At 40.1% G+C, this 15,516-nt stretch overlaps 1 protein-coding gene across 2 annotated transcripts in view; it reads right to left on the bottom strand.

Annotated features, from left to right (window-relative positions):
* LOC101854886 (multidrug resistance-associated protein 7) overlaps positions 1-15,423 on the bottom strand; it is a 32,314-nt gene extending 16,891 nt beyond the window's left edge. The window contains exons 1-9 of one of the 2 annotated variants that reach the window (XM_005104313.3): positions 15,338-15,423; positions 9,984-11,586; positions 8,665-8,823; positions 7,659-7,886; positions 7,179-7,347; positions 5,998-6,209; positions 4,144-4,395; positions 1,618-1,716; positions 84-273 (exon numbers count right to left, since the gene is read on the bottom strand). In XM_005104313.3, the coding sequence (XP_005104370.1) occupies positions 84-273; positions 1,618-1,716; positions 4,144-4,395; positions 5,998-6,209; positions 7,179-7,347; positions 7,659-7,886; positions 8,665-8,823; positions 9,984-11,528 (2,854 nt within the window). In that variant the 5' untranslated portion in view covers positions 11,529-11,586; positions 15,338-15,423. The remainder of the gene's footprint in view (positions 1-83; positions 274-1,617; positions 1,717-4,143; positions 4,396-5,997; positions 6,210-7,178; positions 7,348-7,658; positions 7,887-8,664; positions 8,824-9,983; positions 11,587-15,337) is intronic. The other variant, XM_005104314.3, reaches the window with a different exon arrangement.
* Between the last annotated feature and the right edge of the window lie 93 nt (positions 15,424-15,516).

Raw genomic sequence — 15,516 nt, 5'->3', positions numbered from 1 at the left:
GGCATTTACTCTAACACAACACCTCTGAAGCACCAACATCCAAGCTGACAAGAATAATAATAATATGAAAGGTGTAATCTCACCTGACTTGGCGATATTGCCATCTTCAAGGACAATCACCCAGTCAGCACGCGCCAGGAACTTTAGTTGATGGGTACACAGCACGCGGGTCTTGCTGCCCAGCAGGCCCGCGATACAGTGGGTGTACAGATGCTGTGCCACATGCGCGTCCACAGCAGACAGTGGGTCATCCAGAAGGTATACTGACTTGTCCTGATACAAACGAATGGGGGAAAAATTACATGAGCACACTATGCTATCTTTGGGTGAGACTATTTTAGTTTTAGTTTTAGTAGGGTTTTTACAGCGCTCGAAACAGCATAAGGTCATATGAACACAAAGGAGTGGATGTCAACAGAGAAGTCCACACAGGGAATCATGCTTACTCTGCGTACCTCTCTAGCTTTAACAGCACAAAATCTGCTTCGACTATCAAGACACCCCTGAAAAAGCGGGTCACAAGAGTGTGACAAACATACAAAAGAAGTAGAGGCAAAATGACGATAGTAAGGATTAGGAAAGAAAAAGCAGCAGTTCCCCGTTGCAGTTCAGGGATAGTTATGAGCATGACATTGATGAATCAGCCCATTTACAACTACAATTCTACTGAGCATAAGAACATGTTTTAGTCCCCCCCTTTGGTTAAGTAGTTTAGTAGAGTTTTTTTTAACAGTGCTCGCAACTGCATAAGGTCATATGAGCACCAAGAGGTGGCTTTACGGTCCCCCGTTTGGGAATGGCCTAAAGACACTTCAGTCTGCAACACCGCCCCGGTGAGACTATGAAACTAATTTTTCCATTCACTTGTGTGAAAGAGTCGAGATGTAATTTATGACAGAAAGAAATCTGAAAAGATGACAAAAGAGATAAACATACAGATTGCTCTCAAACCACCCATTTGAGAAATAGAAAAGCACATTAATGCAATGGTGGTCGCTTAGTACTCAGACATTTATAACCGCCAAGGAAGGAGTGAAAACGTAAAAGTACCAACAGAATTTTAAAACAATTTTCCTATTGAAAGTAATTTTTTTATGCAAAGCAGTCTCTGTTGCTGGTGGTCTCATAAGCTGGGGCTCAAAATCAAATATTGTCTTATCTTTATTTCAAGTTCAACTATATTGTAGTAGTACTTTTAGTTGTTGTTGGTGTTTTCGTAGTGGTAGTTGTTGTTGGTGTTTTTACCTCCCCTTCAACACAATTTAGGCCGTTCAGGAGGTGGACTGCTTCAACACTGTCTGTCTGAGCCAACCTCGGCTGAGAGGGACACAAAGTCCTAGCAGACAGGCTTGAGATACTCGAAAAAAACCCAACCCTCCTCACACAGAAACTGAACTCATATCTTTTGTATGCTATAGTGAAATGCCTAGCCCCTTCATCAGACAATGGTAAATTAACTTCAACGTGTGAAAAACTTTTGGGCAAAAAACCTGGCACAGTGTTCTAAGGCACACACTTCTTCATCTTGGAGATAAAAACGACTCATTAACAAACAAACATCCAATAAGGCTCACACCTCCCTCAGATCTCAGAAAAGAAAAGTAAAAAAAACCACACCTGGTACACGGCTCTGGCCAGGGCGACCCTTGCCCTCTGACCTCCACTCAGGGTGACACCATTCTCCCCGACCTCCGTCAGGTCACCGCTTGGCATCATCTGGAAAAATCAATATTGTTTGACTAAATGTTCATTCTACAGCAGTCACCTCGGTAAAGATGAGATTCTACACTGTCTCAACAGTCACTGGACTGCATTACGATTCATGATCTACATTGGTTTAGTAGTATTTCCACACTTTCATCCGCCCTCAAACGAAGTAATAATAATAATAATAATGATAAATAACATTTACAAAGTGCAAATTCCTGCTCAACAGCGCAAGCTCTATGCGCTTCACAGTCTACATATTTGTGTGCCTGGAGAAAGGTCCCATTTGTCGGAAATTTTGGATATTGAAATTAGGGCTAATTTTTGTAGTTAATGCCATGCTGAATACCCTGATTCTTTATCAAAATGTTCTATAGTCTTGAGCAGTTTTAAAGATATGCCACATTTTGTAACACAAGGTGTAAAAAAAAAGTTTGACCCAATTTCTAGATCATCTTTAACCTTTAGTGAAGTACATGTTGCAAAAATTTCTAATAAAAAATATTTAGACTCAAAATATCATTAGATCCTTTCAATATGTTATGAAGAAATGGTTAAACGTGTGTTCTCCGATGGAACTAAATTTTTGACCATGAAATACTTTTTAAAAAACTTTTTCAACCTGCTGCTCAAATATAGCTTTGCCGATAATTGGGACCTTTCTCCAGGCGAACACACATATCAGCAGACCTGAATGGATGTAGAGAAAGCAATAAAGAAATTTCACAACTCAGATATGTTGTTTGAGAACAATGCTGCCCGATCTCTCTTGTAAACAAACACTTGGCAGTGCAGTCCGATTACTTCTGAAACACCCTGCAGAATAAGAGTTGTACAGAAAAGTGGGAAAACATGGAATAACATCAAGAGTCTAGCCCAGGATAGGGAAAGGTGAAAAGTGTTTGCTCGTGGCCTGTACCTTGACCCTGAATGAGAAAGGCAATGATGATGATGATGCGGAACGGTAGAAGCGATGTTAACATCTGATACTTACAAGGGGACATAAACTGTTCTCCATGAAACTCCCCCTCATAATGCACCATCTTTGTTCCAGGGGTTTTAACTCTTTTTATCCTAGCCGTACCCCCACAGACTCTGTACCAGTCCTGGGGCCGCCGCGCCGTACGCGTCGGAAGTCAGTGCGTATAGTTCAAAGTGCTATATTTCTTACTTTTACTCTAAGGTTTTAAAGAAATTTGGCAGTTATGTTAGAAATTGAATGTAGTTTTTGTAAATGTATGTTGTTAGGAAATACACCAATAGCACAATGTTGATTTTGAGGTGTATTCCACCCTCGAACTTGACCCTGATTGCCGCGCCCACGACGTCCCATTGGATTTTATAGATCTAGATCTAGGAGCACGAATTCCAGTACTGACCCCTCCACCATGATCTGAATCGCTATTAGATGAGTTTAAGTCCTGTTTCTTATCTTCCACAAAGGAATTTACGGCACTTATTTCAGAGTCACTTTCATCAAATTAGTTTCATTCCCCCTCACTACCCAGCGCCACTTCAAAAAGTACTTCGTCGGTCGTGAAAGTGCGTTTTCGAGACATCTTTCAAGCTTCTACACCCATCAAAAACAAAGAAACCACTATTCATTGGAAAATGAAAATATTCAGGCAGAGCTAGCATCGCCGTATTTGCGTATTTTGGTAATTACAAGCAGAACTAGCTTCTTTGACGTGACCGTATCGCTGTTCCGAGAATACACGTAGCCCGGACTGGTCCTCATTACGAATATACTCGTAGCCCGGATAAAAAGAGTTAATTGTTTCTTTGAAAAGTTAATTTGTTATTTAAGATTCTATATGCCCTGCACACACTACTTCGCATCTACTTCTTAAGACTGGCAAAGTCATTCGAATCTAACCATCTCCATCAGAATAATTTAAAAGTTCATTTCCAATTTCTAATCTCTATTTTTCCATCAGGAAATTTCAACAGATATTTAACACCTTTATATACTACTCTATGGCACTTGGTTGAAGCGCAGGAGCTGCTGGATCAATAACAACAATGTCAAGTATTGCAATACCAAAAATAACAAAATAATCAATACAATAACGATAAAAATGATATTGAATGCAAAGACAATGGTGATAACATTTAATACAACAAAGATAACAAGACGGTTGAATAGAGCAAGAAAAATGACAATGATATTGAATACAACACCAAAACAGTAAAATCAAATACAACAACATAGAATAGGACAACAACAGTGACAATGACATCAAATGTAACAATAACAATATTGAATATAACAGCAACAATGAACAAGACATCAAATCTAACAACAACGACAATAACAATGCATACAACAACAACAAAAACGCAATAGCAACTTAAACAACACAGTTACAATGAAGACAATGACAACAACAACTACAACAAAGATATCTACAACAACTATTCTCAAGCGAGTAACACCTTGAGGTCCTCAGTGAGTGCACACGCCTCCAGTGTCTTGTTGTAGCGTTGACTTTCAAAAGGACGACCAAACAAGATATTGTCTCTTATTGCTGCCTGCTGAAGCCAGGGTTCCTGGCTCACAAAGGCAAAACCAGCATCCAGATCATCTATAGCAATCTCTCCTTCCAGCCTTCGTAACTCTCCTAGCACTGATGCTAGAAAAGAGCTCTTTCCTGCACCAACACGACCTATCACTCCCACAAGTTGGCCCTGTAAAAAGAAATTGTTTGATTATATTATATGGTGACAAAAGAGAAAAGTAGAATATGTCTTCAGTAAGCTCAACAGTGCTTCCACCAGCTGAAGCTGAAAAGTAAGGAAAATTCTGCAGGGGGTCTAGGGTTCGCACAGGCCCCTAGCAGGGTCCAGGGACAGCGTACCAGAGGGGAATCAGGGGGCGAAGCCTCTGAAGAAATTGAAATTTAGTGCTTATAGAGGGTTGAAAATGGCATTTGAGAGCCTGTTTGAATAGATTGCCTACAACCCATGACATTTATTTTTTTCACCAACATTTTGTCTTGTTTGATTTCTTCACCTTCATCATATCTTTTCATTGCTGGCAATGTTTAAAAGCAGGTTCCCCTTTCTTTGCTACTATAATTCAATTAATTTGTCGTCGCACCATTGATAGAAGGTAAACCTGGGAATAATGAATAGATATGTACCTTCACAATACAGTTGCCAGCGTATACCCTAATTTTTCTTCAATTTTCACGTCTGAATGTCGCCTGTCACAACCTCGGAACACCACTTCAAATTATTCTTCATTTTAGTAGTATTAGCAAATATTTCTTTCATCGCGGCCCTTATATCGCGTTCACATGCCGTAGAATCTTCGCTCTGATAATTACTCTAGATCTAGACAAATTTGCAAAAAAAGTTTCTTTCTGACAGTAATTTTCTGTCTAAGATCACAAGTCAATATATTTGATCAATGCGCAGATTTTCCAGTCGCGGCAACAAACTGAAGACAGACAGAAGGAATGAGTGAAGGATAGAAAGGAGGAAATTGGCACAAAAAGTTCGCCAGATTTTGATCCATCTGCAGGTAAAAAATGTACTGCCGACCAGCCCGTAATGAATGCATGGGGCATAGCTATAGCGAAATAATGACTGGTTGCAGGAAATGTGGTATCTGGCAGGTTTCTATAACATTAACTTGTTGCTGAGAGAATTAACGTAAATATCCGTAACTTATACAAGACTATACCAAGGCGAGTATGGATCTTTTGTGAAGGAATTTCAGCAGTCCTACACTGTCGCAATTTTTTACGGAGGGAGTTGATAATGATGGAGGAATAAGTACGGAACTGGCAGAAAGTACGGATCTACGTAAAAATACCGAAGAGTGGAAACACTGGCTCAAAGTAAGGTGAGCGAACCATTCCGTTACATTGATTGCAAAAAAATATTAACCAGAATATTACAGATATCTTGAGGAAATATCTAAGGAATTCAATACAGAGGAAAGCAGATCTGAAGAGGACTGAAAAAATTCAACCTACAAATTATTATCAGTGTGATTTATATATATATATATACATTGTCTTGTGGCATGTAAAACTATTTCTTGCTTAACAACTCATGAGAACTGAAGGAAAGTATGGGAACACTCTGCTGCTGATGTTTTTGTTGGTGATGTTGTTATCCTAAGTCTTAGTACATTCTTTTCAGCCAGGGGATACGACCATAGCCGGGAGATTGAGTATTTTTTAAAACCGCTTTGAAAGAAAGCACAACATTCAATGTTGCATTTCATAAATTCGATGCCAGAAATCACACTGTCCCTAAATCCCTGACAGTGAAACCTACTCTGTGCACATCCACTGTGATATTCAACAGGTCTTGCACCATGCTGGAAGCTGCATCTGATGATAAGTCTGACAAATTGTCCTGTTCATCGTTACCACCTTCAGTTGTGGCCACTGTGTTAGCTGCGGCCTTTTCCTCCGTGTCTGACGAACTGGGTTGCCATGAGAAACTGGCATTGCTTATGCGGATCACAGGACCAGCCCCAGAATCTGCTGGGTGGAAAAAGAAACAACAAAAAAGCTGCTGTTAAAGAGATCATCACACTGCAAAGAAAACATTTCAGAATGCTTTAGTAGAGCCTGCTTGCATATGAGTGCGTTGAGCATACACAGAATGGAAATGCTCTATAAAATTGAAAATTGAGACCCATTAATATTACAATTATCATCATCATAATTGTGACTGGTACATTTGTATTATTATTATTATCAGTAGTTTTTATTACTATTATCTCTATGAAATATGTCATCCTGCCACATGGTAAACAGTAATTGCTGCTTTCAACATTTTCATAATTTGAACAGATACCAGCTTGAAAATAACCAAAGGTCCCTCAACTAAGTTTGGGGAGAGATTTGCAACTTATTGACAATGTTTACATTTCTTCATAAATGCCGCAGCAAATACTTTTTATGGAGTATACTTGGAAGTATATAGACAAGAGATCACTATGAGTGCAAGTTTCAAAGTTCAAAACAGCATTTCCATACTTTTTCCTCATGTGCGTATTTGATTCAAATTTTTTTCAGTACCTCCAAGATCTTTTAAAAGGTACTCCCATTGGTAAAATGCTTTGTGGACACCAATGCCAAGTGAAAACATGCATGTAACAGGTTGGTTTTTGGGTGTATCATTTTGCACCCCCCACCCCCCTAAAAAAGTGCAACAAACCAAAACAACACTTACTTGCAATGGCAACCAACACTAAAAAGTATTTGTCTGAACTATTGATTTGTTTGCATCACCTGCTTGACTCAAATTTTCCCTTTTCTTTTTCTGTGTGTCATCTTTTTTGTTGCTCGGTTCTTTATCCCTGCCCATAATCCTTGTTGCTTTACACAGTCTGACTCTGAGAATTTAAATAGTGCCTTACAACTTAAAAACGTGATACTGTTGAGGCAGCATTCAAACAAATAAAACCAAAGACAAGTTCCATTTCTTCGATGGTTACAGCTACTCACAACTCTGGGCTGGTGGGCTGTAGTATGCTCCTGGATCCATATCAGTGAGACAAACAAATTTTTGCACCCTCTGCAGGGACACCCAGGCCTCCACGAGACCATTGAGGACCCAGGGGAAGGCATTGAGGGGGCTGATCAGCATGACAAACAGGGAGAGACTGGTGAACACCTGGGGACCAAAGCATTTCAATTGTTCAGTTGACACATTCATGGCAATTTGGCCCAATTAAGATCATTTTTGGTTACAATTTTGAGAGGATCAGGTTACAATAATAACAAGTAAAGAAAATCAAAAGAACACTTCTATTTTGTCCGCTGAGAGCCTGAAAAGACTATGTCAGTTTAATAAAAAATAGCAAAAATAGCAAAATTGAGGCATTCAAAAGACTCTAAAACATGTTCCATTACTATCAAATCAACTTGTTAGCTCACAAATTCAAGCAAGAAAAAGGCAAGGGTTTTTCACAACACTCGTCATACCTTGGCTGCTGTGAGAGTATGTCCCATCAGAACATAAGTGCCAAAGGTCAGGATAGAGATGAGAACAGGGGTCGTGCCCCAGAAATATACGCAGAGGGCATCCAGGTACTTGCGACCACGCAAACATTTCAGCTCCTGCTGCCTTACTGAGGCTATGCGATCGGCAAAATGAGATTCCCAAGAGTGAAGCTTGACCACACGAATTCCATACAGAATCTCACTCATTAGCTGAAATCCAATGGTAATTGAAGAAATTTAAAAAATGAAGTTATTCTTTCAATTTAAAAAATGGAATTTAAAGACTAAAAATACATTGTTTTTACTTATTTCTAAATGTCTCCCTCAAATCCAAGATCTTATTAATGATGCTCATCTTCAAAGCATTTTTACGGTTTATTAAAAAAAACAACCCACAACAGAACAAATTAAAGAAAAAAGAGTAACAAAAGTACTAAGGTAGAAAAAAAATTTATCTGAAAATGATTAGCATTGCATTGAAAGGCTAACTAACCATTTTTGAAAGAAAGCATTAGGAAACAAAATTGTCCCCCTACATACAATACATTCAGAAAGCAGTAAGAAAAGAAAAGAAGCAGCTTTTTTATCATCACCATGGCAAGCAATCCAGTTAATTCCAAATTTTGAGAATTTTCGTTTTCCCCCTCCCAAAGCTTTTTATCAAAAATCCTCCTTTCAAAAACATCAGAATGTAGTTTAAAGCTAAGGTCAAGGCTTACAACTTTCTGTCTTTCCATGATTCCTGACTAGTTTGTTTTTGTCTCTGGTGCAAAAAGCACCCAAATGGACATAAGTGGATTGCTTGTGACACCAACATTATTTCCTTTGCCATATTCAGCACATTCATGCAAACCTGTAAAAAAAAAAGATTTAAAAAAAAAGAAAGAAAGAAATTTATCTCCCCCCCCCCCCTCAACAAAATCAAATCAAATATTAAAGAACAACATTTTTTCCCTATGCTCTGGAAAGAGAACTTTCTGCTACCCACTTTGACCCTGCCATCTTTGTGCTGCATCATTTCCCTGCTCAGCTTTCCAATCTTTTTGGCCAACCAACGATTGACAGGCACCAACAGGACAGCAAAGGTGAGCCCAGCCAGAAATGCCAAACCCACTTGTTGATAAAGCAGGTACAGGGACACAGCCACCTAATGTGTACAAAGAAATGCATATATTTTAGTATGGATCTGAGAAAAAAGAAGAAGCAAATAGCGGCCATTTACTGCAAGAAGAAAAAGCAAGACCATTAGCAGTGGAAAACAGCAGTGGGAAAGCAAAGAAAGTCATTAAGAGACATATATTACATTATTTTAATACTATGGGAAAAGAGGCTCTTATACAGTGTTCCCCGAGACAGAAAACTTGGAAATGTCTAGAGTGCATGATGTATCTCCTTGCAACAAGTAACGGGAACTATTTTTTAAATTATGGGTTCTAATTTGCAGGAATTTAACAAAGTATATATAAGAAGTATTTCACCAGGAAGCACTGTAGGGCAAGAGAAACCCTAAAAAAGAAGTAGAGGAGCAGACCACACCAGAGAACCCACCAACTTCTCATCTTTGAAACACGATAAAACATAACAATGACTCTAGTGATGTTACACTTGAGGCATACCTACGCCCAGCCCGTCATTCACATGAAAATTAAAACCAGCAAAAACTACTCGCATTACCCCAAAAAGGCCTTACAAATAGTAGAGAAAAAGAATCCATACACATAATATCATTATATAATTGCTCCTTTTGAACATATCAAAGATTTTTTAAAAAATTGTTTGTTTTAGTAAGGCTTTACGGCGCTTGCAACTGCATAAAGTGATATGAGCGCCAAAGGGTTGATGTCAACAGAGAAGTCTAAACTGGGAATCAGGCTTACTCTGCTCACCTCTGTAGCCTCAACAGCACAAAGTCCACTCGACTATCAAGGCACTCCGGAAATAGCAGTTCACAAGAGAGTCACAAAATATAAAAGAAGTAGAGGAAAAAAGACGATAGTAAGGATGAGGGAAAAAAAGCAGCAGTTCCCCCCTACTACGTTGTTCCGGCACAGTATGAGCATGACATTGATAAATCATCCCAGTAACAATTCTACTGAAGAACATGTTAATATCCCCCCTTTGTGAATGGTCAAAAGACACTTCAGCAGTCAGTAGCCCTGCTGGGGGGGACGAAGCAGCTTCAGCGTTAAAGCAACTCCAAAAGCCAGGTCTTTGTCCTCAGTCTGGGGGGGGTAAAAAATTGTAATTAAAAAATGTTTAAACCCCAAAAAACACCACAAACAAAAAGAAATCCATATATGTACTCACTTTAAAAGGAAGACTCCAAAACGCATGAAAGCTCGGACAGAAGTTAAGTATTCTGTCACAGTCTGTGCTCATAAAGTTGACTATTTCTCCTGAAGTGAAACGTGACTGAGCCACTCCACTTATGGTCAAAGACTTTCGGTAAATAGTTGTTACCACAGCACAACGAATTTTGTAGGCCACCACCTGAACATTGTAGTCAAACTGAGTGTAGCACACTGTCCCCAGTAACGTGGAAAGAAATAAACCTCCGACTAGAAGATAGCCATGGAACATTGGTTCTGATCTGTCCTCTATAAATGTTACTAAATAATTGAGCAGCAGTGGACCGGCAAAACTCAAACAGTCTCCCAGCAGTCTGAGCATTCCAAGGCAGTAATACTCCAAACCAAATGCGGAATTCAGAACTTTAAACAAGCTTATTTGTCGCAGGCTATGTTTTCCAGTCTCATAGGGGGAAGAAGTGATATTCTCATCCTGGGTTCGCATGCCTTCATATCTTACTTGGTACTGACTCGGGTCATTAAGAGATTGTCCCCTATCATTGACAGCTTGATGCTGATCAGAAACTACAGCAGAATTTCCAAAACTGTTCTCAAAAGAACCACTTGCATCAAGGGCTCTAGTTTTCCTCTGATCCTCGCTTTTAAATGCCTTTATCATAATCTTTTCAAATTTCTGGTTGATTAGATTTGTGTTGAGTCTGCGTGGCAGCTTGTACAGGTCATCCACACTATTTATCTTCTTCACTGCACCACGTGACATCAGGGGCTGCACCCACTGGAATGTGAGCCAAGAGATGCAGCCCACTCTGGCCTCTGCAACAATCACATTTTCTCTTTGAGGTACCGTTGAGCTGTAGCTGCGTATTCTGTCCCATGTTAAAGGTTCAGAAGCCTCCTCGCTTCCATTGAGACAAAAAATGTCGCTGTGGTATATACGACTTTTGTTAGGAATCAGAGTAAAGAAGTAAATGAGACAAAAAGCAGCGTTAAGATAAGCAGTGTACTCCTCTGTGGCAAGTTGATGTGGTGAGTGAGCCATGCGTCGGGTCACTACAGTGTGAACATGTACCGCAGAGGATACCGCTACCAACAGAACGCTGATCACTGCTGACAAGGGACCTCTTAAACTGTTGCTGTGAAGGTATCGAACATTCCACACATATAGAGCATGGAGAGTCCAACTGAGAAAGGCAAGACCTGCAAACACTCCATCAGCTATACTGGGCAGCATATGCTCTAATGAGATGGAGAAAATGATCTGACAGACAGGACTCAGCATCAGGGCCACAGTACAGACGAATCGGACTATGAGAAAACTGGTCCAGCTCACGTACAAACTGTTCCCTCTCAGGCTGCTGCGACGGCGACCAAAATGGTAGCTGCTGATCAGAGCCAGGAAGGCATGGGTGGGGCTAAGAATGGCCAGTTGTTCAAAGCAATGGCCAAAATCAGAACCTTCCCATGCCTGTAAGTTCTCTCCATGATCACAAAGAGTTGACCAGTTCCACACACCCCGACTCCGCTGAGATGAAAGCTCTTCCATCCTTACTTTTTCATACAACTGAATCTAAACCTGTATCAATTTTCATTTTGATCCTCACCTGGGGAGAAAAATTTTCGGAAGTCAAGAGAAACCTTGGAGAAATGGTTTTATAAAGTAAAAAAAAAAAAAAGCACTTGTCTCACTCAAACAACTCTAAATCAAAGGATGAAAATATTGCAAGTCAGTATATTTCAATAATTGAATTTAAAGAGGTGTCCTTTTCGTAAGTTCCTTTTCACTTTCTGCCCAACCAAAAATGCCTGACAGTAACTAGTGGTATAGCCAGAGTGTAATGCCACTAAGAATATACAACATCAGGAAGCAAGTCACATGCAGTGATGTATCGTCAATGTCTACGATAGAACTAAAAACAAGTAGAAGTGGGTACAAGTACAAAGTACATTTCTGTGTACTCAGTGTACAGTGTTCTGATGAATGAAGCTTCCCACCATTGTTCTCAGGTAGGTGGTTATCTCTGACCACAAGCAACTCTCACTTTTAGTGACCTAACTAAATACCTCTTCATCAGGAGAGTCGTTTCAAATTTTAAAAATTAATTACAGTCAAACCTTGATATATATCGCAATTCATTTTACCACTTGCCCTGCTTACCACCAGGTTTTGCCAAAGTACGAAAAGGAACCCCTATAGCTATAAACATAGTATTTATGCCTTAAACAGTGTCAACTGTCCAAGTTGTATGGTCCTTATTAAACTAATGTAAATTTACACTCTACATACAGAGAGCACATCACCCACTCTGTGGCTGCTTGATAATCTTTCCCCACACAGGTCTCTATGAGTTTGATCTATTTCTAGCATTTGTCGTAGATTAAGATTTGCTCTAGACTTGCACTAATATTATGACAACAATGCTGTTATTTTTAGGCTTTGGCCAATATTTTTAAAAGGAAATTGGAATGAAATTTTTAATTGCCAGGAGAAACTTCAAAGGAACTGCTCCAGACATCAGCCCAAAAGGCTAGCAAGCACCTGTGAGACAAGTATCCCGTAACATTTTTTTAACGTACGACTACAGGGTCTTTGGCATATTAGCCTAGCTTCTGACCAAGAAAAAAGTTCAATTTGAATTTACATAAAGTTCAGCAGCAGCTGTAGGTTTACATGTTACACATAATGTTAATAGTTGCTATTTGTTTTTCCCCTGCGCATGGTAATTGTGCAAGAAAAATCTAGACGAAGTCAAGACTTGGCACCATTTGTCCATAGTTTACTTGTCATTGTCAAGATGGCAATCGGTGCTATCTCGTTCCACCAGCTCCACTATACCACCACTTTCATGCTCAGCTCAACGGGGGGGGGGGGGGGGGGGGGGGGGGAAGAGGATTGTGCTACTTCTGCTAACAGCCTATATAGTACAGAGGTAAAGTGAAAGTTTCAGGATTCTAATAAGTCAGTATACAAACATGAGTAGCCATGAATGCCATTCATATATTCATCATTGAATTTTGAAGCACTTCACCCATCTTATCCTTTAGCAAGCCAAACTCAGGCCCTCTTCAGGAGAAGTGGTCCTGACATAACGCCATAGAAATTTATACATTGATGATTATGTACTCTCCCCTTGCTAAATTCACAAAAATAATGGTTTGTGACAGTGTTTAGTGCCAAAATTGTTCTCAGCACACGAAAACACGTTAAAATAGTGCCGAATAATAGTTTAAAATGGATTTGGACCTTTTCTAGTCTACAAATTTACTGGTGGCCTTTACACCCTGACAACTCAGTCAGCTTTTTTACGACTTCCGTTTTTGCTTCCGATTTTGGGTATAAATTTCTAGAGTTAGGCCGGTACCACTTCTCCCGAAGAGAGCCCAAACTCATTACAAACGACTGAACTCACAAGTGGATAGCTAGAGAATGACAACTAAACACCATTCGCCGATATTTATAGCAACACCCATCTTGTTTGACGGCATTGAGGGATTCCCACTGTCAGTCAGTCATGGTGGCAACACGACCGCACGACGCAGCCTGCCGACTCGGATTATAATTTTTCTTTGCAACTTGCAGAACTGTTCGGTTTGGTTGTCTGTGAGCACTCTTTTTCCGCCCAGATTGATTCTGACGCTGTACACTACTTAAACTGAGAAGAAAAAGAAAACTAAGAGTAGGCCTATGTCAATTTGGATACAAAAGCCAGTTCAAACAAAGTTCAGCTCCGCAATGCAAATGATCAATGTTTCGATCCGGATCGTTTCTTTTAAAGTTTTGTAAGCACAAGAAATTAAGCACTTACAAGAGATTGGACCCAGTAGGACCCTGAGCTGCAAATGGAGTAGAACTATAGGTTAAGTGGAGGGAGCTAGGAAACACAACCGGATAATAAGAGAACGTCAGATGTACGTCATTGGCTGATATTTATAGTAACAGCCATCTTGTTTGACGTCATTGAGGGATTCTCACTTTGTCGTCAGTCATGGTGGCAACACGACCGCACGCAGGCCTACTCTTAGTCTTCTTCATCTCAATTTTCGTAGTTTCAGCATCAGAATCAATCTGGGCGGAAAAAGGGTACTGCACACTCACAGACAACAGTTCTGCAAGTTGCAAAGAAAATTGATCTAATCCGAATCGGCAGGCTGCTGGCTGCCGTCCTGCGGTCATGTTGCCACCATGACTGACATCAAAGTGGGAATCCCTCAATGACGTTAAACAAGATGGCTGTTACTATAAATAACGGCCAATGACGTACATCTGACAATAATTAATTATCCGCTTGTCTTAGAAACTGCCGGTGAAAACCGCACGCTACGCAAAATCATCACTATTTTTCTAATCACCATCAAAAGATGCTGTGGGCATCCCTCTTGCGAGGTAAAACAAGTTGGCTGTTACATTGGCCAATGGCGTTAGGTTGTCGTTCTCTGGCTATCCGCTTGTACTGAACTCTGCAGAAGCAGGAGCCAGTAGCAGTGGCACTAGATCTAGATATCTAGATCTAGTAAGCAGTAGACTGCTAGGTTCTAGGGCGATTTTGTCACAGTTTTGTTTGTTTAAGTCAAGAGTAGGGGGGGGTTTCAGGGGGCTGACCTTTAATATGGAGGGGAGTGGGGGGGTTTCATGCCCCCCCTGGATTTGACCATAATTTGATGTTTTGCAGTTAGGTTGCATCCCTGTTCTTTGCATTGCCTATTTGATCATCAATACTTCTGGATTTCTTCTCTGGATGTAAACAAATGTATCATGAACTTTAACGAACGGAACTACAAGATCACCGATTCTAGATCTAGTCAGCTAAAATAGTATAGAGTATAGAGCCTAACTAGATTGCCCTGATCTCTAGATCTAATCTAGATCTAGAATATCTAGATCTAGATACTGAACGAGGTAGTAAAGTGCAGAACTAGATTCTTGATCTAGATCTAGCACTGGTAGCGGTAGGTAGATCTAGTTAAGTTGTGCCAGTGCCAGCCAGTGGTAGCTATTTTTCTCCTTTCTTCTAGGATTCTAGGACACTAGAATCTAGATCTAGACTAGATCTAGATGTAGCTTCTAGGATTCTAGGACACTAGAATCTAGATATATATCTAGAATCTAGAATCTAGATCTAGATATAGAAATCTAGATCTAGATCTAGATCTAGACTAGATCTATATAAAAATCTAGATCTAGATTCTAGAGGCGCCAGGGCCTTCACAGCCACTGGCAAAGCATGGATGGAAGAAACGTTGAGAGGTGTATTGGTGACAGATGCATGCTCCTGTTATATCAGAGCATACTCTTTCATATTTTGCTTCGGCAGTAAGAACGCCAGAAGCTGCCACTAGCCTAAGTTCCATTCTTACTTCTCAATGCTAGACCACAGTTGACCAAGGCTCGCGGCCCACACCACAGAGTAGTTGATGTTGACAGGATGCAACTGAATGTTCCGGCGGAAATAATACTACTGGCGGTAAGTTGTCGGGTCTGGAACTCATGTTGCTAAATTTCGAAACTTCCAAATATGATTCCTGATCCTTGTTGA

This window comes from Aplysia californica, unplaced genomic scaffold, assembly GCF_000002075.1.
Source record: "Aplysia californica isolate F4 #8 unplaced genomic scaffold, AplCal3.0 scaffold00414, whole genome shotgun sequence".
NCBI classification, from domain to species: Eukaryota; Metazoa; Mollusca; class Gastropoda; order Aplysiida; family Aplysiidae; genus Aplysia; species Aplysia californica.
The sequence above is the reverse complement of the archived record's forward strand: the minus strand, read 5'-3'. Positions and strand labels throughout refer to the sequence as shown.